Source organism: Puma concolor, chromosome C1 (genome assembly GCF_028749965.1).
Source record: "Puma concolor isolate L17-30 chromosome C1, mPumCon1.1.hap2, whole genome shotgun sequence".
NCBI classification, from domain to species: domain Eukaryota; kingdom Metazoa; phylum Chordata; class Mammalia; order Carnivora; family Felidae; genus Puma; species Puma concolor.
The window spans coordinates 79863160-79888430 of NC_141674.1; the positions used below are offsets into that span (position 1 = coordinate 79863160).

The window sequence follows — 25271 nt, forward strand, 5'->3', positions numbered from 1 at the left end:
TTGAAGAGTTGGTCTGAGGAGCAGGCATTAATTTAGCACACAGCCAGGGATCCGCTGGCTGGCAGGCACCATCTTCACGTTCTTCCCCTGCCTTGTTCTAGCCGGCAGGTGCCATCACTTTTTCTTGCTTCCTGTGGGCACCATCTATATGCTCTCCCTCTGCCAAATTCCAGAGTGCCAGTATCTCCAGAGGGGAGATTTTACATACATCTGGTGTCTCCATTTTTGTGGCTGTTCCTCATGATACATCCCTGACCACTTGGCTCTGAAGGCCAGAGGGACTTGTGATTCCGTGTCTCACAACTGTAACAACTGGAGACACAGGCACCCCTAAGGCACAGCACAGACAGCCGACTAAGACACATCCCCAGTCTTTCTGGGAAAGAAGCCTATTTGCTTGTCCTGGAGCTTTGGCCCGAGGGGTGGGCTTCATGTTTGGCACACAATTGGGGCCTACAGAGATGCTCCCAGATAATGTAGGGTTGTGGACACCATCTTTGCACTCTCCTTCTGCCTTGCTATAGCTTCCTGATACCTCTCAGAAGGGAGCCAGCTAATACATTTCTCTGAAGCCCTTTTTTTGCAACTGTCACCCAGGAGACACCTCCAGATTACCTGGCTCTGGTGGACAGTGGGGCTTATGCTTGCATTCCCACAGGATTATATATATTTGCATAATTTAAAAAACTGATGCCTGAGGGTCTGGCTTCCTGCTGACCGAATCTAGGTGCTGAGACCCTCCACTTTGGGACACTGACAGGTCTTGACATATCCGCAACTACTGGGAGCCATGAAATATAGAGAAAAGACTGCTTGGACAAACACAAAGGTTAGACAACCAAGAACTAGGTCCGGGTTGAATGATAAGGTTCATCTCCTACATGAGGCCACTTCTTCAAGCCTGAGAGAGGTGGCTGTTTTATCTAACGCACAGAAACCAACACAAAGAGTCAAGCAAAATGAAGAAACAGGAATATGTTCCAAATGAAAGAACAAAACACAGAAGAAACCTTAATGAAATGGCAATAAGTAATTTACCTGATAAAGAGTTCAAAATAGTGGTCATAAAGATGCTCACTGAATTTGGGTCAAGAATAAACACAGTGAGGACGTCAAGAGGTAGAAAATATAAGTACCAAACAGAAGTCACAGAGCTGAAGAAAACTGAAAATTACGTGAGAGGGTTTCAACAGAATAGATGGAGCAGAAGAAAGGAGTAGTGAACTCAAAGACAAGACAATGGAACTCCTACAATCAGAGCCACAAACAGAAAAAAAAAGAAAAACGTGAATATAGTCTTCTTGATGACATTCCATAACTCCCTTAAACTAACATTTGCATTATAGGAGTCCTAAAAAAAAAAGAGAAAGGGGCAGAAAACTTACTTGATGAAATAATGGCTGAAAACTTCCCTAACTTGGAGAAGGAAATAGACATCCAGATCTAGGAAAGCCCAGAGAGTTACAAATAAGACCCACCCAATTAAATTGTCAAAAGTTAATGAAAAGGAAAAAATCTAAAAAGCAGTAAGAGAAAAACGTGTAATGTACAAGGGAACTACCATAAGAGTCTATCAGATTTTTCAGCAGAAACTTTAGAAGCCAGAAGGGACTCACACAATATATTCAAAGTGCTAAAAGAAAAAAAAAAACTTCCAACCCAAGTATAATCTATCTGGCAAACCTATCATTCAGAATTGAAAGGGAAAGAAAGAGATTTCTAGACAAAAGATAAAGGGGTTCATCACTACTAAACTGGCTGTACAAGAAATGTTAAAGGGACTTCTGTAAGCTGAAAAGAAAGGGTGCTAATTATTAACAAAACATATAGAAGTACAAATCTCACTGATAAAAGTAAATAGTAAAGATGGATTAATCACTAATAAAGCTAGTATGAAGGTTAAAAGACGGAAGTGGTAAAAAGATGTATAATGTGACATCAAAAACAAAACGTGTGGGAGGTAAAAATGTAGAGATTTAGAATGCATTCAAACTTAAGTTGGTATCAACTTCAATAGTAGACTGTTATAAATTGTTAAATGTAAGCCTCAAGGTAACCAGGAAGCATAAACCTACAGTAGACACACAAAAGATAAGGAGAAAGGAATCCATGCATATCACTAAAGAAAATCATCAAGTCACTAATGAGGTGAACAAGAAAGGGGCAGAGAGGAATGATAAAACAGAAAATAATGAAAGCAAGTAATGAATGAAAACAATGAAAAATGGCAAAAAGTATACCAATCAATAATTAAATGTAAATGGACTAAATTTTCAAGACATACAGTGATTGAATGGATTAAAAAAAAAAAAAAAAGACCCATCCTTATGCTTCCTACAAAAGACTCACTTCAGATATAAGTACACATACAGACTGAAAGTTCAAGAGATGGAAAAAGATAATTGTGCAAGTGGAAACCAAAACAAAGCTTGAGGAGCTATACTTATACCAAATAGGCATTAAAATGAAGACTGTAATAAGAAACAAAAAAGAGCATTACATAATGGTAAATAGATCAATCTGATAAGAGGATATAACATTTGTAAATATTTATGTACCCAACATAGAAGCACCTAAATGTATAAAGCAAATATTAACAGACCTAAAGGAAGAAACAGACAACACCACAATAGTAGAAGACTTTAATACCCCACTTACTGGACAGATATCCAGATAGAAAATCAGTAAGGAAATAACTACCTTAACAACACATTAGATCTGATGGACTTAACAGATATATACAGAGTATTCCATCCAAAAGCAACAGAATACGTATTCTTAAGTGCACATGGAACATTCTCCAGGGTAGATCATATGGCAAGTCACAATACAAGTCTTAAGAAGACTGTAATCCTATCAAGCATCTTTTCTGACCAAAGTGGTATGAAACCAGAAATTAATTACATGAAGAAAAGTATAAAATTACAAATATGTAGACGTTGAACAACATGCTATTAAACATCCAGTGGGTCAAAAGGGAACTAAAAGAATACCATGAAAATCGAGAAACAACATACCAAAATCTATGGGATGCAGCAAAAACAGTTCTAAGAGAATTCATACTCATCAATCCCTATCTCAAGAAACAAACAAACAAAAAAATCTCAAACATATTTTACACCTCAAGAAACTATAAAAAGAACAAACAAAGCTGAAAGTTAATAGAAGGAAGGAAACAAAGAACAGAATGAAATAGAAACTACAATGACAATAGAAAGTATCAATGAACCTAACAGCTGGTTCTTTGAAAAGAAAATTGACAAACCTTTAGCTAAAGACTCACCAAGGAGATGACACAAAATCAGAAATGAAAGAGAAGTTCCAACTGAAACTACAGATAAACAAAGGATCATAAGAGACTACAATGAACAATTATACACCAACAAATTGGACAACCTAGAAGAAATTAATATGTCCCTAACAATATACAACCTACTAAGGTTGAATCACGAAGAAATAGAAAATCTAAACAAATTTATTACCAGTAAGGGATTGAATTAATAATCAAAAATCTCCCTACAAACAAAAATCCAGGACCAGATGGCTTCACTGGTAATTCTACCAAACATAAATGAATACCAATCCTTCTCAAACTCTTCTGAAAAATAGAAGAGGAAGGAATACTTCCAAACTCATTTTATGAGGCCAGCATTATTACCTTGATACCAAAACCAGACAGGGGCTCTACAGGAAAAGGAAATTACAGGCAATATCCCTGATGAACAAGGATGCAAAAATCCTCAACAAAATACTGACAAGCTGAATTCAACAATACATTAAAAAAGATCATATACTATGATCAAGTAGGATTTATTCCAGGGATGCAAGCATGGATCAACATATACACACCGATCAATATGACACACCACATTAATAAAATGAAGGATAAAAATCAGATGATCAACTCAATAGATGCAGAAAAAGCATTTGACAAAATTCAACATCCATTTATGATTAAAAACACTCTCAACAAAGTAGGTATAGAAGAAACATACCTCTACATAATAAAGATCATATATGACAAACCTACAGCTAAATCATACTCAATGGTGAAAAGCTGAAACCTTTTTTTTCCTAAGATCAGAAACAAGACAAGGATACCTACTCTCAGCACTTTTATTCAACATAGTATTAGATGTCCTAGACTGAGCAACTGGGCAAGAAAAAAAATAAAAGCCATTCCAACTGGAAAGGAAGAAGTAAAACTGTCACTATTTGCAGATGACATATTATATACGTAAACCATTAAAAACTCCATCAAAAACTGTTAGAACTAATACAGGAATTCAGTAAAGTTGCACGATACAAAATTAATATACAAAAGTCTGTTGCGTGTCCATACACCAGCAATGAACTATCAGGAAGAGAAATGAAGAAAACAATCCCACGTACAGTTAAATGAAAAAGAATATGTGGGAATAAATTTAACTAAGGAGCTGAAAGACCTGTATACTGAAAACTATATGACACTGATGGAAGAACTGAAGAAAACACAAAAAAATGGAAAGATACTCTGTGTTCACGGTGTCCATACTATCTAAAGCAATCTAAGATTCAGTGCAATCCTTACAAAATTCCACTGGCATTTTTCACAGAAATACAGCAAACAATCCTAAATATGGGGGACCCACTGAAGACCCCAAATAGCCAAAGAAGTTTTAAGAAAGAACAAAGATGGAGGCATCATACTTCCTGGTTTCAAACTATATTCCAAAGCTATAGTAATCAAAACAATATTTTATTAGTATAAAAACAGACACCTACATCAACGGAACAGAATAGAGAGCCCAGAAATAAACCCATGCATTTATGGCCACTTAATTTGTGACAAAGGAGCCAAGAATGTTCATGGGAAAGGACAGTTTCTTCAATAAATGGTATTGAGAAAACTGAAGAGCCCCATGTAACAATGAAAATCAGACACTGTCTTACACCATACACAAATATCAACTCAAAATGGATTAAAGACTTGAATGTAAGACCTGAAACCATAGAACTCCTGGAAGATAACATAGGCAGAAGCTTCCTGACATTAGTTTGGCAATGATTTTTTTTCTGATAGCAAAAGCAAAAATAAACAAGTGGGACTATATCAAACTAAAAAGTTTCTCCACAACAAAGAAAATCATCAACAAAATGAAAAGGCAAACTACTGAATGGGAGAAGATATTTGGAAATCATATTTGATAAGGGGTTAATATTCAAAATATATAAAGAATTTATAGAAGTCAACAGCAAAGCAGAAAGAAAAAAAAACACCAATGAAAAAGGCAGAGGATCTAAATAGACATTTTTCCAAAGGAGATACAGATAGTCAACAGGTATATGGAAAGGTGATCATCAGGGAAATGCAAATCAAAACCACAATGAGATGTCACCTCACACTTGTTAGAATGGGTATATAAAAAAGACAAATAACAAATATTGGAAAGGATGTGGAGAAAAGAGAACCCTTGTGCACTGTTGGCAGGCATGTAAATTAGTACAGCCACTATAGAAAACAGTATGGAGAGTCCTCAAAAAATTAAAAATGGAACTACCATATTATCCAGCAGTTCCACTTCTGGGTATTTATCTGAAGAAAACAAAAACATATTGAAAAAAATATCTGCACCCCATGTTCACTACATTATTTACAATAGCCAAGATATGGAAACAACCAAAGTGTCCACTGATGCGATGAATGGATAACGTGGGTATACTTATATACATATTTATAAACACACACACACACACACACACACACACTGGAGTATTATTCAACCATAAAAATAAGAAATGAGGGATGCCTGGGTGGCTCAGTCAGTTGAGCGTCCAACTCTTGGTTTTGTCTCAGGTCATGATTTCACGGTTTGTGGGTTTGAGCCCTGTGTCGGAATCTGTGCTGACAGTGAGAATCCTGCTTGGGATTCTCTCTCTCCCTGTCTCTTTGCCCTTCCCCTGCTCATGCACTCTCTCTCTTTCTCTTTCTGTCTTAAACTTAAAAAAAAAAAAAAAAAAAAAAAAAAAAATGAAATCCTGCCATTTGGGACAGCATGAATGAATGGACCTTGAGGGCATTTTGCTAAGTGAAATATGTCACAGAAAAAGATCAATACTGTAACTATATATGTTTATCTTACATATGTAATATATGTGTCAATACTATGATCTCACTTATATGTGGAATCTAAAAAAATGAAACCAAAAACCCCAAAAAGTTCCTGAGCTTATGGATATAGAGAACAGATTGATGGTTGCTTGAGCCTGGGGGTTATGGGTGGGCAAAATGGGTGGAGAGGGTCAAAAGATACAAATTCCCAGGTGCAGAATAAAAAAGTAATAGGGAGGTAACGTACAGCACAGTGACTATAGTTAACACTGCACTGCACATTTGAAAGGAGCCAAGAGAGTGGATCTTGAGAGTTCTCCTCACAGGAAAGAAAAATTTCATAACTGTGTATGATGTAGGTATCGATTGGATTGTGATCGTTTTGCAATATACACAAATACTCACTACATCGTACACCTACAACTAATATAATGCTACATACATTACACCTCAATTAAGAAAGGTAAGCACAGAATGAGATGACTGGTAGCCCATGTCCTGTTTTGGCAACTGCAGTTCTTCTAGAAGTGATGCTGTCATCTGATAAAAAGCCTTGATGATCCATCAACAATCCTACAGATAACTCGGGTATCATGATATGTCCGGGTCAAGGTTTTGATCAAACCAGAGCAGACGTGACCTAATGGTCTCACAGACACACGCCTGCTTGTGCTGACTCTGCACTCACCTCTGCCTTCATGCAGGATTTTGCTGAAAGGCTTCAGCTGTTTCTCATAGAGGATGGCGGTCTGGGTGTATTGGTGCCGGAGGGCAGTCCATGTTTTTTCTAATCTTGTGATCTGGAAGAAAGACAGGTGTGATCATTTTGGAAAAGGCTCTCTTTAAAAATAAAGTCAAAGCAGTTGAGAGCATCGTATAGAGAAAGGCTAACCCCCATCCCACCCTGTTCTGTATTGCTCTGATGGCCCATCCAGAGGCAGCTCAGTTTCTTCTGTGTGTGCACGAATCTTTGCACACACACATATACACAACTTTTTTATATAAAATGCATCTCATACATTACACATTTTTTTCCATAGAAGTAGTACAAAACAAGCACAGACAGCCTTATTTTGTTAAACTTCTGCATGAAGTTCCACTTTATGGATAAAGTTTAGTCTCCCAGAGAGTTTTAGAAATTTTTTTCCATTATGAAAGTACCTTGTGAAGATTTTGCAAATGTGTCTATGTGTGAAAATATCTGGGGGATAAATTTCCAGAAGTGTAATTACTGGGTCAAAGAATACATGCATGGTAAATGTTGATGGGAATTGCCAACTGTCCAGAGGTTATATTGATGAAAGCATGGACGAACAGAACATACAGCATTTTAATTTACTCGTAATAATGTCTGAGGCACAGAGAACACTGCCCAGACCATATGATGCCACTACTCACTCCTTTATCGTTTGTTTTAGAACAGTCAAGGCCAACACCTGCCACTGACTCTGACTGCTCTGAGACAAACCACCCCCACTCATACCATAAAACCAGCAAGCCTAAGCATCTGAGGTTTTTTACATGAAATAAGAAAGAGGAACGGCACTAATACTTGGGGGACAAGGGCCAGCTCTGTGTTGGGTATTTGAGGAATTTCAAAATTAATCCTCACAATGCCCCGCGAGGCAGTATTTTGGCCTCGTTTTACAGATCAGAAACCAGAAGAGAATAGTTAACTTGCTCCAGGTTTTATAGCTTGGTAAGAGATTCATTCCCTTGGCCTCTAAGAGCTGCATTTTCCCAGAGGACGGTGTGAAGCTACCAGCACCCGCAGGTCTGCTGGGACAGAAAAGACACTACTTGTCTTCCTCTGGCCACCCCCTTCTCAATGTGCCTTCTCTCCCCTCGCCCCCCACCTCCTGTGAAGTATCTGCCTTTCTGAAAGCAGCCCTGGTCTCTTGTCTGGGCCCATCTGCTGGATGCTCTTTCCTGTTACTAGAAGCTACAAAGAGAAGACATGTTGAGCCTGTAGTATAGGGACAGGTTTGGATGATGATACACAGGAGGGATGTGATTCTCCTCTTGGCTTTCCCTGGGTCTGCCACTTCCCTCCCCCAGCAGTGCCCTAGCTCACTGCAGGGTCCGGAATATCCTGGAGGACCAATGCCATCAGGAAGAGTCTGATGCTGCTGGAGGCTAGGCAGCCACCTGCAAAGGCATATTAGGTGCTCGGGGAGAAGTCCCTAATTGCTGAGTGTGATGTCATGGAGGGCAAGCACATGATCCCTCAAACATCCTCTTTGCTGCTCTCAGAGAAAGCTCTGAGCTGGAGGGTGACAGACACTCAGCTTACTCTGTCTGTTGCCTCAGCCTTCCAAAATTACAGGCAGTTTTGGCTAAGAAGAAATAAATATGATACAAATTAGAAACAACGTGAGTGAAAAATTATAACCCCTATTATAGGAGTCAGTATATCAAGAAAATACATCTAGATTTGCTTATTCTAAATATGGAGCCTATGAAATTCCAGTATGTCTAAAGAGTTTTCAAACTGTTAGAATATTGTAATAGGAACTGACTCCCCCCCCCAAATTTCCTTGTGATGGCATTAAGTTGTTCAGCTTGTTTTTAGGGTGACCTTGCTTTAATTCATGGCTAGACCTTGCTCAAATGTGCTCTGACTTGCAGGACGTGTGACTGTAGCTGTCTCCCCTAGTGGCAGTGGTGGATTTTCAGCTGTGGTTATGAAACAGCCAAGCTAAATGACCCACTCCGTGGTTTTGGTGTTACTGGTCGCAGACTGGGTTTATATACGACTAGAGGAGCCTGAGGGCGAGATTTTAAACGCTTAGGGCTTGCTTGGCAGGACAGAAATGGGAAAACGGGAATCTGGACAATCAAGATAACAGAACAACTTTCCTTTGTCAGGTCTGTTCGATTTTAAATACAGACTTTCAGGTTCAACACATCCTAAAAACAGCCCATCAAAGCATATAAACTGCAAATGCACACTTTCAGAAACTCTAATTAGGAGGTTATCTGGCAGATAAGCTAGAAATCTGAATTTTTTAACGGAAGTCTCTTTTAGCTGACCTAAGGAACATACTTTGAGACAAGCCACTCTGGGGATTCTCAGATAGAAGCTCCCCAAATGCCTGATGACCCAGATGAGAGCAGTCTCTATTATACAACACACATTAGCCAGACAGATCATCCTCATTGGTTCTTAAGGAACACCGATGGCTCCTGAGGACGACTCTTCTTACTGCATACCAGAGAGAAAGTGTGGGCAGTCAACAATCATCCACTGTTTTTAAAAACAGAACCGAAACACTTAGGACACTGCTTTGGGTTGTCCCCTAATCCAAGCTGCTTTCAGTATGATTCAGTTTACCTTCTGAGATGGACGAAAATAGTCTGTGATTTGCTAAGCATGGGCTTGCAGACCACTTTGCAGAACAATGAGTGCACACAGGCCCGCAGGGCACACGAAGCAAGTGGAACCTCACCTGTGGCATTTCCAGGGCTTTCATGATGGCCGAGAAAGAATAGAGGTCCCCCATGGAGTCTTTCAGTTCCACCGCCACCTGGATGATCCTATTGAGGGTGGCTGCTCGGTCCTCCAAAGAGCCCGTGCAGCCCAGAATGTCCACTGCGATGCCGATGGCCATCGTGTTGTGTCTGGGAGGGAAGAGATCAGTGGTCAGGCCCAGGGGCAACAGGACGAGGAGGAAAGGAATGCAACCCAGCAAGAAAAGGGACTAGCTTTGCTGCCTTTTGCTGCCTTAGCTCTGTGCTGGCAGCTCGGATAATTTGGTTGCTGATTTCAACAGCGAGACCACTCCCACAGGCTGCCTGCGGCAGGGCCTGGGCTAGGCCTCAGAGGGTGCACTATCAAGAGTCAGAAAGGGCAGGACAGGGCCATGTGCAGCTCTGGATCTGGGGGCATGAAGAGGACCCTGCTGGGGTGAAGCTGCTAAAAAGTACATGTGGCTCCCGGTACCTTCTGCCATGAGAGGTCCAGGGAGACACCTGGTCCCTCAACACACTGGGGACTCCCATTCTCAGGGGTTGTTCTGGCCACCTCCACTGTGCCCCTGAACTGGGGAATGGAAGGAACAGGAAACGAGAGAATATGCTTGACCCAAGAAGACGATATGGGTCTTGGAACATAAAAAGGGATGAGGAAGTAAGAATGGAGAGTCTGTGTGTCTGGTCAAGAGGCCAGAAAGTGAATGGCGATGTGGACAAAGACTGAATAGCCGACCGGCAGGAATTTCCCTGTAAAGTCAGACCCTAATAAAACAGAAATCTTGTATCTGCCAACAATCCTCCCTTTTCTCATCCTGTACTACCAGGGTCAAGCTCACAGACCCAGAACAGGAAGCACAGTGATGACAACGGGACTAATATGAATGGGGTCACAGAGAAGTCTCTGCCGATGGCAGCAGCACAGACTGCAGTCCTTTCCTTCTCTCCCTACATCAGCTGACTGCTTTGGGCCAGAAAGGCCTCCAATAACTTTCTTCCAGGCTGTGGTACAAGTGCTGGAGGTGAAGCCCCATCCATAGTTTTGGTTACTAAAATACAACATGCCTTTGAAACTCTGGGGCCACCTTGTTCTGAAAGTTCACAGCTAAGGATGTCACTCCACAGCCACGCTTCTCTCTGGCCACATGTGTTGGTCTCTCTCTCGCTGCTCTAGGCCAAGGGTGGCATGATTCATCAAGTGGCTAGCATTACTACTTTCTCTAATGGTTATGAAATATGCAATGAGCTCTCCTATCTCTGAGTGTGTTTGTGTGTGTGTGTGTGTGTGTGTGTGTGTGTGTGTGTGTATGGCGCTTGCTTGCAGTGTGACCATAGGCTGCTCCCTGACTGTCCACTCCTCAATCTCTTCACTGTAAAAATGTGAGCAAGTCTTGTTATGAGAAACAGACGCGTGGGGGTGTAAAAATCATTAAAGTGCCATGGGGCACCTGGGTGGCTCAGTTGGTTAAGCATCCAACTCGATCTTGGCTCAGGTCATGATCTCACAGTTCATGGGTTCAAGCCCCATATCAGGCTCTGTGCTGTTAGTGCAGGGCCTGCTTGGGATTCTCTCTCTCCCTCTCTCTGCCCCTTCCCTGCTCTCTCAAACATTTAAACAGTAGTTGGTAACACAATTGTCTCTGTGTGCCCATCTTTCTCTGTATCTTGGTCCATTTTGTCTGTCTCTACCTCTCTACCTTTTTCTTTCTCTCTTCTTCCTGATGTCTTAATGGATGCTAACAAAATTTTTATTTTTTTATTTTTATATATTTTTAATTTTTATATTTTTATTGAATTTATTCAAGTTTTTTTTTTAATGGTTTTTACTTATTTTTGAGAGAGAGAGAGACATAGCGCAAGTGGGAGGGGCAGAGAGAGAGACACACACACACAGAATCCGAAGCAGGCTCCAGGCTCTGAGCTGTCAGCATGGAGCCCGCTACGGGGCTTACGTTCACGTACCATGAGATCATGACCTGAGTCGATGTCAGACGCTCAACTGACCGAGCCACCCAGGCAGCCCCCTCAAGAGTTTTCTCATTTGTAAAGTGTTAAGGTTGAGCTGAGAATTTCAGATGTTTCTTTCAACTAACAGTAACTAATTTTCCATGTTGCCTTCAATTGATTCTTTCATTCACTGTTTTTTCCTATGTTTTAAATTGCCCTTAATAAAAGATAGGTTCTCTACATCTTTAAAACCCGGCATCATATTAATTAATTCTATCCATTCATTCAACCAACATGTGCCTAAAACCTCCTGCATATACCGCTGTAGGAAGAACAATTCAGCATGGCAGATCTGAGGCAAGAAGAGGCACTAAATGTTATACCAAGGACATCTCCACTCAGTAGGCCTGGAATGGGTGAGGTGGTAAATTAAAAATCAAGGGTGGTTTGTATTTGATTCTAAAACACAAGATGATGATGTCATTTAACCTCCTGAAATGGCTATAACCTTGGCCTTTATTTAGTAAACACACTGTAAGGAAGAAAACCGCTCCCCAGACTCTAGCAGGCAGATCCCCCAGGTCAGCCCTGGGCAGGAAGCAAGCCAGGCAGAGAGGCTCCAGGCAAGGAGTGATCAGGAGAAAGGGGAAACAGATGGAGACAGGAGTGGAATTCAGAAAAGATCCTGGAGAAGCCCCCAGCCTGCTGACCTCAGAGCGCTCTGCTGGGTCCAGGGCACACGTCCAGCATACCTAACAACACCGATAAAGTAAGGTCTGGAACCCTGGGATATTTCAGCTGAGATGCATCACATGGCAAACAGCTGTCTCCATTGAAATGGTGACCACTGGCCCAGCAACATCAGAGGACAAGCTAGTGGAACTGAGAAGCAGGCCCCTGGGACACTAGGGAGGGGAGAAGATGCCTGGAGAGAGAGGCTAGAATCTAAGAAAGCCTGTAAGGAGACGTAGGAAAATTCAGAAGTCAGGCCTGCCATTCTCCAAAGGCATTAAACAACAAGGATGCCTGAACAAAGCCAAGGACCATTTCCTAACCTTCTGCCTCCCAGAAGCCTTTCGTTCAGCATTCTGGATGTCTCCTATCCATGGCTGTGAAGCCAAAGCAACAGTGGCAGGGGGGTCCTTTTATCAGCTCTCTAGCCAGGTAACCTTGAGAGCAGCTGTATGGATCCCCGAGGCTACCTGAAATGCAAGGTTTACTTTTCAGGAGCTGACATCCTAAGAATGTGATGTCCACCAGCCACATAGGGCTATTTACACTTTAAAAAGTAAATAGTAAAATACGATACTGTGTCTCCCAGTCACTACATTTCAGGCTCTCAATAGCCCCATGTGGTTAGTGGCTACTGTAATGAGATAAAAATATTTCAGCTGCCACAGAAAGATGTCATGGGGATGGTGGCCCTCGGGCCTTGCAGCCTCTGAAGCATCACTGGCCGCCCTCTTCTCATGGAAAGCTGGGGTCTCAGTTGTCCATCACAACCCATGTGTGTGTCATGACAACTAGGAAACTGGCTGGACAAACAGGATGCTTAAGATAACAAGACAGTCTTGCCCAAATCAGTGGTCTTTGCTTGTGTGTCAACAAGTCCAACTTCTGTGGTGATACAGGAATGATACAGGAATCTGGTCTAGCACTTCCTCTCTCTTTTTTTCCTAATCCTTGCTAAATCAAAGGACTTTGCATGCTCTTTAAGCAATTGTTCTACACTTGTGTTTAAGGTTTAAGTGCTTCTCTTTATAACATGCCTCGCTACCTTCTGTCTTTTTAATTTCTAAACATCCAGTGTTCACACGGGTGGGCTTTAAAGGACAGCCAGGGCCCGGGTATTTGGGGAACTTGTGAGAGAGGGGAGTGATGCTTCCGAGGTTGGGGGCCCCCGAGCGCCACCATCCCCTGCCCATCCCTCAAAGAAGACACTGTTCAGACTCTGTGCTTCCCAGCCTTTCCCACAAACTCCCACTTGGTCCTAAAGTGACCTTAAACTCAGAAGAGACAGAGGAGCCTCAGCTCAGTGAGGTGGCGAGATGTTGGAGTCAGTCTGCCTGCCACCGCCCGGGGCTGGTGGCTGGGTGACTTCCGCTGGCAAGGGCCAATCATCTGTTCTGTCCTCTACTCCCTCCTGGGGAAAGGACAGGAACGCATTCTTTGTTCCCCCCCCCCCCCCCCCCCCCCCCCCCCCCCCCGACTTCCTCTGCGCTTTCTCTTTGTGCTTCTCCAGGAATTCCCTGGCTCAGGCTTCCGGGAGAAGGGAGAGGCGCCGGGGCGGGTCAGTGGTGTGCCCCTCTCTGCTCTGACAGGCCGGAAATGCAAGGACGGCACTGCTCACCTTTCAATTATGTCCAGGCGCAGCTGGTGGCCATACGGCAAGGTAATGAGTTCCAGCCCTGAGCTCACACCCATGTTCTTCCTCATCTCTTCGGAGACTTCAAGTATCCTAGCGACCTGTCAAGAACACAAGTTGAAACACACCACGGACATGAAGGCAGTGCGTGAAAAGAAACACACTGAACTGGGACAGGATGGATGCACTTGTTACATTTCTTTTTGAGCAGCAGCATCCCCAAATACAGTTTCCGGATGCGATTTGGAGGATTCTCATACACGACCGGAGTCTAAAACCTGGAGGAAAGCACCTAAATTGGTCTGCAGAATCCGCACATTTTGGTGTTTCTGCCTGGCCGGAGAATGGTGTAGTTCTGCCAGCTTTTGTCTAACACAGGCTGGATCCCGCGGCCAACAGCAGCGCCGCCTGCGCACAGAGCGATGAGCCCCCGCAGTGACAAGGCTGACTGTGGCCAAGCACCCCGCTCCTCTGCTGCGGGCTCCACCGTTCATGTTCTCACTTAACAGCAGGGCTGGCTGCTATTACCCTTAATTACGCCTCTCCTGGGCTCAGTAAATGCACCATACGTCTGGAAAGTATTAGAGGCATGTACAGCGATTTGAAACCTGAGGTCTGAAGCACACCCACTTCTCCCCAAGAGGCCTTCTTTGTGTGTCCCAGACAGCTCTCCCCATCTTAGTTCCAGCGTGCAATCACGGTTTACTGGCACCAGGTATTAGTCGGCCATTTATAGTTATTACATGCTGCCTCGAAATGTTACATACAGTCACTGCATGTCTAACACCAGGCTAATGACGCTTCCCTAATAGTGTGACTACCAGATACAGTGGGTCTAACCAACCCTGGACACACAGCGGCCACGTGGCAGCCACGGAACGATTCTTCTCCTCCATCTGCTGCAGTTGTCCTGGACCCTAACAATCCGAGGCAACCGAACAGGCCACATATCTTCATAATGGTCCACAAAAAACATCTGAAGTTTGGCTGATATTATTAACCCCAACCCTTCACTTCTGTGGTTGAGCAAAGCAACCACTGTCAGCCCTGAGGAAATGAACCTGTGGGAATTAGCTATCCAGTGGCGGACTGGGAAACAGGATGCAGAATTCCTACTATGCTCTCTGGGCCTCAGTTTCCCCTTCTCTAACACAGCTGCTAAGTTCACGTTTCTAAAGGACTTTGCAAAGGATCAAATGACTTTAAAACCTCAAAAAGCTATTTGAAAATACAAGCTGTGAGTCACCGGCATGTAGAAGAGGGAATTTTGGCTTGATCTCTGGAAAGGGATTTACACCTTGAGGATGGCAAGGCAGCCCAGATGCATACCGCAGCCACTTAAGGTCACGTACACTTTGCTTGCTTGTTTAGACAGCTGCCCCATCAGAGGCTCCAAACCCAGCTCTGGGTGGTGGGCATCCTCTAATTCACGCACACACTATGTAATGAGATTGAAAGGTTTATCATTGATTCACTTTTGTTCTGGAAGCACTAGTAACCAGAGTGATCCCTGCTCTGAGAGAGAAGCCTCCAAGTCTGTTTTCTTTCAGTGTAAACATGCAATCCCCTGGTCCCTTTCCTGGGGGTTTGCCAGGATATGCCAAGGCCCGCTTGCCCCAAGGCTGACCTATGGGACAAGGGGATCCTGAGCTCACATGGCAGGGCTGGGATTAGGTCCCCTGGGGAAATGCCCAGAGCCGTGCAGCTCATGGATACAGAGGAGGGATGGACACTGCTAGAACATTTACTATGCAATGGACCCGGCAAGCAACATTGGTGCTCCACCATGAGGCATTCCCACCTCCCTCTGCTCTTCTGACCTTAGCTGTCCTATCTGCAGGGCCTCCAAATTCTGCCTGCTCCTCATCCTTTCTTTGGGAGCTGCTGCAGTGACCCAGGGGGAATGCTGGCCCTTCCCAGCTGTCAAGGGACCTTCTAAACTCTAATGAGATCGCCTGGCTCTGCCCACCATTTCTGCTGCCTTCAGCACAGGACTCTGATCTGGACTATGCACTTAAGGGCCTGTCTCCCTCACTGAGCTGCAAAGTGCTTTAAAGGAGACAATAACCTGGCACTGGCTCAGAAGTAGAGACTTAAAAACATCCAAGTAAAGACCTGCTAGTCCCTCCCCCCCCTCCCCCACCCATCACCACCTTCACTGCCCACACAGTGAATCCTCTGTAAACTGAACCCTTGACACCCGAATCTCCATACACGTATGTCATTTCCCACCCAGAAGATGCTTTTCACATTCCTCAGCTGGCGAATTCCTATTCAGCCTTGAAAACTCATCTCAGACATCCTCTCCCCCGTTCCCCTTTCCCCCATGTTCAAGACCCTGCCTCAGAGGCCCCACAGCTCCCGTACCTTCCCCTGCAGAGCATTTCCCACCTGGGCTGTGGTCTGAATTCCTGCATCACTGTCCTTCCCCACATCCCCCGCCGTGGCCGGCCTGGCCCACAGTACATGCTCCATCAAGGCTGAATACCTAACGCTAATAGCCGCATTCTGGGCCAGGCATGGCGTGTGGAGGCTTTACAAAAGTTATTTCACTTAGTCCTCACAACCACCTGGGTAGGTGGTATTGTTCTCTTTCTCTTATAGGTGGAGAAAGTGGAGAACCCGAATTAGACTCAGGCAGTTCATCCCCAGAGGCCAACTGTAACACACTGGGCCCACTTCTAGATATTGCAACAAGTGGGTGAAGACAGGCTGCACTCTGGGTGCAGGCCAGGGTGGTGCCCATTCGCAGTGTGAGAGGGGCTCAGTGGACACCCAACCCACAGCCCCAGGAAGAGGCTGGACAGGCAGCCTTGAGGCACTTAGGACCATCCATTGTCATGATGGTCTTTCTGGGGATCAGCCTGGGGTAGGAACCAGCACGCGGGCCCCAAATGCTGCCCAGTGCCTGTTCTCAGCTTCCGAGTGGCCATTACATTTGGAGTGGGTAACAACAGCTCTCATTCTATTTCCCTCAGAGATGCTGACTGTGCCTGCTTTGTTGGCAAAGCCCTGAAAGTCAGTGGTTCCAGTAGGAGAATAAGGAAATGGCAGTGGACTCAGGAGAGAGGGAGGAACACTATCAACAGTGCTGTCCTTGGAAAATGAAGGTGGGCACAGTGAAGCGGACTCCTGCTCTGGGTCTCCGTCTCACTGCGCCAGGGGGCTCCATCCAGCCCTTGTTCTAAGGGTGCCTGAAGGTAGATGGGGAGGGGGGTGCCCAACCAGGAGGACAAAATGCAAAGAAAGAAACCAAACCGGAAAAAGGGCAGGCTTCATGTTCCTTCAGCTGAGAACACACTTAAGCTCTAGATTCATGGCTGCCGAGGTGGTAGGAATGTTCTAGACCCTCCTGCCAAAGGGCGGTCAGGCATCTCACCTCCTCCTACACTTTCCTAGATCCTCCAAGCCCTGTCTGAGGTCACAGGCAAGGATTCATTCCCTACTGGGAATTAGGCTGATCCATTTCTCCACAAGGAGCTTCCTCAGTGGAGAACTCAGGCAGGTGCGTACCAGACTCCTGGCCTGCTGGAGTACCAGGGCGGGGTCAAGTAACTAGAACAAGAATCTTAAATCCTCTTACTGCCCAAACGGGTTTAGCTCACTTTAAAGTGAAGTAAGGATTTAATATGACCTGTGAGCACTGCCCAAGGACACCCAGCCAACCACGTGAACAAACCCTTGTTCTTCAGCACTTTGCCTTTCCTGGATCTTTCCCCCAGGGCCCCTCATGCTCTCACAATACACACACACACACACACACACACACACACACACACACACACACACACACACACACACGGAGAGACCACCTCTCAGGCCTGGCTCAGTCCTACTTTCAGGAAGGGGTTTGTTTAGCCCAGAACAGCTAGTACCTCCTTAAATTCCTGTAGGCTGTTTTGGGAGGCGTCCTACCCGCCTTGTGAGCTCCATCAAGTGGGGACTCCCTAGGGGAGTGCTCAGAGTCCAGTTTCCTGTCATGATTCATGACCCAGGAAATGTATTTAGGAAAACTCAGCTCCTAAACAGGCCCTGAACTCTGAAGCTAATTGCCTTCACTGAGCTACACACAAATAAGGGCTTTAAATCTCACCACAGCCTCACCTGTTGTTCCAAAGCATGGATTTGTCTCTATACTGGGAGATAGGCTGAGCCCACCCTGGCCTGAGACAACTGTTTTCTAGAAAGATCCCTCTGAAGGATAACTTTGCTGTGGGGTCACCTATGAACAAAAGTTGCCCGTATCTAAAAGATATGCCTCCTATCAAAACTGATTATGTAAACACATATTCAGTTATCTGAAAATACAGTCATGATATATGTTCAATCAAAGACTCAGAGTTTAAAATAGTATATTTAGAAAAAAACTAAAATCCAATCAAATCATATGTTTAGGCCTATGCCATTTCTGTGGAAAACAAACACACATGCCTGAAATTATGTACACATATCTGTTTGCAGAGTAAATGTTAACAGTGGTGATCATCAGGAAACTAGACTTTGTGTGATTTTAGTTTTTTTCTTTTAATCTGTATAACTTTTCTAAATTGAGCAAATATTACTTGTGAAAAAGTCAAGGTAAGATTAAAAATGTTTATTCTAAAGCCCACTTTAGTAACAACAGAAGAAATATATACATTGTGTGTGTGTGTATATGTATACGTGTATACATATATAATGTATAATAAAATAAAAATAACCTAGGCTCTGCTACTCCAGAAAGTACATTTTCATCTGTAGTCCACTCTCCTTGAACTTGACTTTCCCAGTTCTGATGGAGCTGAGGCCAGGGGAGAATTCCAAAATCAACACCAGCTGGGAGAACTCTATAGCCAGTGGGGGAGGCATGGCCCCGTGGCAGGAGCCTGCCCTCCCTCTGCCCAAGGTGATTTTTACAAGCTTCCTGCCTGGGCAAAGGTCATCCCAAGCTTGTGCTTCCCACCCTTTAAATAAATCCCCACCCAGGTTATCTTCAGACTTTTTCTATGAGCAAGCACTTACAGGGTAAGGTAGAGTGAGGCCCAACCTGATGTCCCCCTTCCAAATTTTCAGAAGCCAGAACAACACCCACCCTGTCTGGGCACTTACCACGCAGTCCATGCTCAGCATGTGCTGGGCGATGACCTTGGGGTCATTGTTGGTGAACAGTTCTTTTGCCCGCTTCAGCATTGCTGTTTCCAGGGGCTTGTTCTCGGGAGGAAGGAGCTTTGACTCGAAGTCATTGGGTCTGAATGAGGAGGCAGTCTCCAGTCGGGGCGGCACAAACTCTACCTCGTCCTCCTGCCCCTGGTCCTTCTGGGTGGCCGGTGCCTCCCAAGGCCCAGCCCCAACATCATCATCAAGGGTCAAGTAGTTGATGCCAGAGTTCCGGGGCCCTGGCGCCCCATTCTGCTTGGCCGTTAGCAGCTCCACGTAGCTGTCCTGGGCACAGAGGGGAGGCCTTGTTCCCCTGTCACAGCCTGCAGCAAAGCCTGGGTTCAGTTCACAGTAGTTGGCCTCAGAGTTGAGCCAGGTAGATGGAGACGGGGGAGCCTTGAGGACAGGTGCCTTGCAGGGCTTGGGGGGTGGTTTGGGGCACAGCTGGCTGTCTGAGCCCCTTAGAGCCTCCCCTGCCCTCGCGTCCGAGGAAACCCTCCGAACCACCGCCGGGCTCAGGGTGGGCTCACTGCCCGTCCTGAAAACGGGTGAGTTTGGGCAGGGGCTTGTGTCCACGCCTGGGGATTGAGGGGGCAACTTACAGCCTGTGAAAGGTAAGAGAGGGTCAGGAAAAGCTCAGCTGTACAGAGAACACAAAACAAAACTAGAGTGACAACTCCCCAGCCCTCAATGCATGCCTTCGGGTTTCGATTTTTTACTTCCCAAAGACAACTCAGTATGACTGTCCCACTCCCAATCTAGGGCAATCTAAAGCATCTCAAGGGCCAGCGGGCCACACCCTGCTTCTGAGGGGATTCTACGAACAGCTGGGCTGCAGTGTCATTTTATGGTCAGAGAAGGTTAGTCCAGTCAGAACAGGACAATACGTGGAGCTGGAGGGCAGTGAGTAATCTAGTCTCGCCCTCAGAAACAGAAGTCTTTAGTCACATAGCATAAGGGCCTGAGTCACTCTCACAGCCAGTGGGATCTAGCCAGCTTCAAGAGAGAGCTGAAGACACCCCAGGAAGGTAGGACAAGATGCTGAGATAACCCACATAGAAGTGGTTCACCAAGGGGCATTAGGAAAATCACCTTGTGGTCCCAAGGAAGGTCAGTTACGAAAATAGTGAACAATAATCCATGGTCTACTAATATAGTTGCTTATGAGGTTTCCCCATATCCCACACCTCCTCTCTCCTCTGGCTGAGAAAGAACGGAGAGGAGAAGGGGTCTTGTCTGGATGGCTGCTCCTCCAGGAACCCCAGCACTGACCCAGCCCCAGAGATCCTGTCTCTGCCCAGGGAGGGCACTGAGACAGCAAGCTCATTTGTCATGAAGGCTATCAGTTAGCGGATGGGCGTGGGTCAGAAAACTTGGGTTCAAATGCTGGCTTAACCACTTGCCAGACGGATAACTCTGGATAAGTTACTTAACCTCTATGCCTCAGTTTCCTCGGCAACTAAAAGAGGATAAGCATTTCTGCCTTGAAGGGTTGTTATGAGGCTTAAGAGCTGGCACACACTGTCCAGCTCGCTGATCCGCATCTGGATATAGTTCTACAAATCCCTTACCCTCCAGCCTAGAGGCACAGAGCCTTGTGTTGTCCCCAAATCAGGTGACTGGATGGAGCAGGGAAACAGCCTGAAGGAGATCAGGCTAACACTGACACCCTCCTCCCAGAAAATTCCCAAAGACCTACCAATTGGCAGGTAACTTTCCGACTGGTGGGCTTTGAGGGATAAGGCTCTTCTGTCCTGCATGTGATCCAGGCAGGCTGGCTGGCTACCGCTCTTCTCCTTATTTCTGAAGCAAAAGATCAGTGGAACAGAGACGTGTCATTAAATCATAAAACCTTCAGGCAGCGTCATGGAAAGTTTTTAAGAGAAATGACTGCTTAGAAGGCGAATAGCACAGCACATCCTAACAGTAAAGGAATGTCTGTTGGAGGGCAAATGACTGCCGGGGGCGGTTAACACAGGGTTGGGCCCTGGGCTCCATCCCCACGTCCTCAGGGCCAATCCGGTTAGTTCCCGGGCTGCTGCCTCGGAGCCCTTCCATCTGGTGGAGCAGAGCAGGGTCAAGATTTCACGATAGTCTCAGGAAAAACTGATGAACTGGAATGTGTACTTTTAACAGAGCTTAAAATGACTTACAGACCCAGGAGGAGTGACTTGTTCAACTAAAATGCATTTTCCACCATCCCTCATGGCGTCGGGAAGGGAGCCGTGGGGCTGTCTGCATGTCAGCACAGATCCCCATGTCCCCCAGATAACCCACCGGATCACCCTGGGGTACTGTCACTCTCATCCTGGAAGGACCAGGGCCCCGCAGCCGACCTTATGCTGACCTGGGGAAGGGCCGAGCCTGCGCACCAAGCTGGCGCTGGGAGGCCCCAAGCACAGCCACGCGGGGAAAAGGCGACTGTCACTTTCCACACAATCTGCTAGCACTCCTCTGCTCCCTTGCCTAGTCAGACTGGGAATTTCTCTAGCACCAAAAAAGCAGAATCTCTCCTTTGCTAGGAGAGACTGCACTGCACCAGCCAAGTTGTAATGAACTTTCATCGGCCCTCCCACAAGCTTATGTTACAGAAATCGCAATGTTCTTTCCTACCTTTGCAAGCACCAAAGGAAAAAGCAAACAAACCAAAAACCCCCCAAACTCCCAGCAACAGAGAAATTCCAGCAACCCCTCAGAGATAAGGCTGGTCAGAGGGCAAATTCCAAAAGGCAGTGGCTTCAGCCGGGCGGTATTTATGCAGTGATCTTCAGAGCAGCCAGACTCCACTGGCCCAGAACGCCCACCTGGGACGCTCCCAACCTGGCTGAGCTCGCACACTGCCAGCCAGCCAACCAGCAGGCCTGACGTCAGGGAAGGTGCGGTGCGGGCGGGCAAGGGAGGGTAAGGGAGGGCCCCGTGCAGGGTGCTTCCTTATTGAACCCACCCCACCCCCACCCGTGGACGCTTCTGCTGCAAGAAGTGACAGGGCTTAGGGAGCTGTGCTTTCAGTGGGCAATTGGAAAAGTGGCTCTGGGGGCGCCTGAAAAGTGGCTTGGTTAGGCGTCCTATTCTTGATATCCACTCAGGTCTTGATCTCCGCCCAGTGTTGGACTCTGTGCGGAGTGTGGAGCCTGTTTGGGATTCTCTCTCTTCCTCTCTCTCTCTCTCCCCCAAATAAACAAACTTAAAAACAAGGAAGAAAGACAGAAAAGTGGCTCTGTTAGACCTGCCTCATTGACTAAGAGACCTTCTCAGTCTTTCTTTCATTTATCTTAAGAAATAAATTTGTATTTTGGGGCGCCTGGGTGGCTCAGTTGGTTGGGCCTCTCAGTCTTGATTTTGGCTCAGGTCACAATCCCAGGGTTGTGGGATCCAGCCCCAGGCTCCGAGCTTGAGTGTGGAGCCTGCTTGAGATTCTCTCGCGCGCTCTGCCCCTCTCCCATGCTTGCTCTCTCTCAGGAAAAAAAAAAAGTAATAATAATAATAAATTTAAACTAATTAATTAATTAATATTTTAAATCCAGTCACTGAGGGTAGACCAGGAGGCAGGCCTTCTTCCCCAGCACCACACTGGGCAGGGGTTCCGTGCCTTGCAAAAACTCCCTGGCTCTGTTCATGACATTAACTCTCTGTTTGTTAGTTGAGCAGCCAACCCTCACAATCACAAAAGAAACGGAGCAAAAGGTGCCCCTTTAATATTTTAAGGGATCTCAAGTCCATTCTTATTACTAAGAAGAATTTCTCTATGTCACTTCTTGCCTCCCTCCCTGCAAACAGAGTCCCACATTCCACTGCCCTCCAGAAAATCATATTTATTATGATTACTAACACCTACGTGGCACTTATTTTTCTTTAATGTTTATTTTTGAGAGAGTGTGAGCAGGGACGGGCCAGGGGGCAGGGGGACAGAGGATCTGAAGCAGGCTCCACGCTGGCAGCATGGAGCCCGATGTGGGGCTCACAAACCGTGAGATCGTGACCTGAGCTGACCTGACACTCAACCAACTGAGCCAACCAGGCGCCCCCTAGGTAGCACTCTCTATGTATCGGCATCATTCTAAGCACTTTGCAAGTCTTAAATCATTTAACCCTCACAAGCCCCGTCATTCCAGGTAGGGAAAGCGAGGCCCAGAGAAGTTACATAGCTTGATCAGTGGCAGACTGGCATTTGTGCCCAGGCAGGCAGGGTCCACAGCCAGACACTGACTAACATCTACCAGAGCTTCCTAGGAGCACACGACCTGGTATGTATTACTCAGTTCTGAGCTTGGCTTCTGAATTTCTGCAGTCTGCAAATTACAGTTTATGACATTTCCTCCTGTCCAGAAAGAAAACCAATGAGTGGAATAAAACATGTGGGTTTAAGTGAGTAAGTTTAGATGCCAGGCAGCTGGAGAAGGGAAGCTGGGTAACCAAGCGGCTGGGGCTAGACTTCACCCTACCAGGCCTGCCTTTTCCCTGCTCTCCTTCTCTGGAGCAGTCAGACAGCAGGCACGAGCACCCAGCTCCATGAGAAACAGGTCCTCTGTCAGCACGTGCCACTGGCATTGGAGGGCAGGGGGCCCCAGCTGGGCATCCAGTTCTCTGGACTCTTCTCTCCCCCTGTGTCCAGGTTCGGGCCACAGCCCCCAGACTCTCGATGTCTCCAGCTCTCTCAGGTCTTTTCTCATCCACCTTCAGACTGAGCTCTCCCCCCAAACCCCCAAAATGTTGTTGGACACTTGGCACTCAACAAGCCTATGGTCGTATCTCAGATGCGGCAACTGGTTTTTCCTCCGCGGTCCACCCCTTCTCTGGGCCCTCCTGTGGTCTCCAACTTGCCATTCTCCAACACACATACCAGAGTCCCAGGAAGCCGAGGTCCCAGGCTCTCCCTCTACTTCCCCTGCACAACCTGACCCTCCATGGCTCACTAACTGGTCTTCCTGCTCCAAACTCTCTCCTGCCTCTCTGGCACATCGCTGCCCTGTTCTATTCTCGGGACACCCTGTTCACCATGTCGAGTCTTTGAGGCTCCCTCAAACCTCTTAGCCTTGTTCTAAGGCCTCTGCGATTGGGCTGTGGTCACCTCCCTGAGCCGGTCCCTACCAGCCCCTTACATGGCCCTTTGCTTGAGCCCCACCGATCTGCCTACCCCAAGGAACTCTTGTCCTTTCCTATCACTACACGCCTGCTCCTGCTGAGCCCCCACCTGGACCGCCCTCCCCTTCGCAGCGTCTATCCGAACTTTCCCTAGCCTTCAGACCAGCCAGAATCCTCCTTCCTTCCCAAATCTCTCCTGGCCAACCCTCCCCGTCTTCCTCAGCAACTGCCTCATTTAATTTCGGCTCCAAGTCAGTTGGGAACTAATCACGCACTGCCCCATGACAGCTTTTCCAATTACACTTGGCATTCTTAGTAACATCCTTTATTGTTCTTCCCTTCCCGCGTGAGCTCCTCATCTGGCTGACTAAGCCCAGGCGCATCCAGAGTGTCCCTCGCGGTCCCAGCACCACCCCCATGAGGCCGTCACCCACCTGAGGAGGTTTCCCCTGGTCGAGCTCTGCTCCCGGGCGTGGAGGCCGCCCATGGTGAGGCTCAGCCTCTTGCCCACGTCGGACCTGCCCTCGGCCAGGCTGCCCTCCCGGGCCCGGCCTGGGGAGGTGCCGTAGCGCTCCTCCAGGCACCGCAGGGGCACCGTCCTGTTGATGGGCTGGAAGATGATGGCTCCGCTCTGCTGGGAGATGGGCCGGCGGTTGCCCACGTAGCAGCGCACCAGGCCAGGGATGGAGTCGAAGCTCTCCGTCTCAAACTGATACTGCACGCGGCTGTAGGCCTCACTGAGCCGCAGGACCGTCCGGTGGATCTTGAAGTGCTGAGCGAGGTTCTTCCACTGACAGGTCAGGACAAAGTTTCCGGGGCTGGACAGAGAGTCACGAACCAGGAAGTCGCCATCTCGCTGCACGAGGTTTTCTGACACCTTTGGGACAAAATGGTGAGGGGTAGAAAAGGCAAGCGCACATTCATTCCTTCTAAGAGCTGCACCGCTCTCCACTTCTTTGGGCCAGCGGCGGACCACGGTATTGTGTCTCTTCTTGCTCAGTTGGCTCTTTATTTTTCCAACGTCAAATTCTTAGAAGACCCATTCATTCGCTTAAGAACTACGTGCTGCCCACCTACTGTGTGCCAGGTACTACTGTAGGCACAGGGCTTACAGCAGTGAGTGAAGCAGAGTAGTCTCCACTGTCACGGAGCTCCTGTATCTAGTGGAGAGCTGCTACT

At 46.5% G+C, this 25271-nt stretch overlaps 1 protein-coding gene across 6 annotated transcripts in view; it reads right to left on the bottom strand.

The window, feature by feature from the left end:
- BCAR3 (BCAR3 adaptor protein, NSP family member) overlaps nt 1-25271 on the bottom strand; it is a 136966-nt gene that overhangs the window by 4632 nt on the left and 107063 nt on the right. For 4 of the 6 annotated variants that reach the window (XM_086717583.1, XM_086717582.1, XM_086717584.1 and 1 more), the window contains 6 exons: nt 24527-24969; nt 20710-20813; nt 18963-19615; nt 13860-13975; nt 9541-9712; nt 6780-6891 (listed from right to left, as the gene is read on the bottom strand). In XM_086717583.1, the coding sequence (XP_086573709.1) occupies nt 6780-6891; nt 9541-9712; nt 13860-13975; nt 18963-19615; nt 20710-20813; nt 24527-24969 (1600 nt within the window). Of the gene's footprint in view, nt 1-6779; nt 6892-9540; nt 9713-13859; nt 13976-18962; nt 19616-20709; nt 20814-21623; nt 21941-24526; nt 24970-25271 lie in introns of those variants that run through there. The other 2 variants (XM_086717585.1, XM_086717586.1) reach the window with 2 other exon arrangements.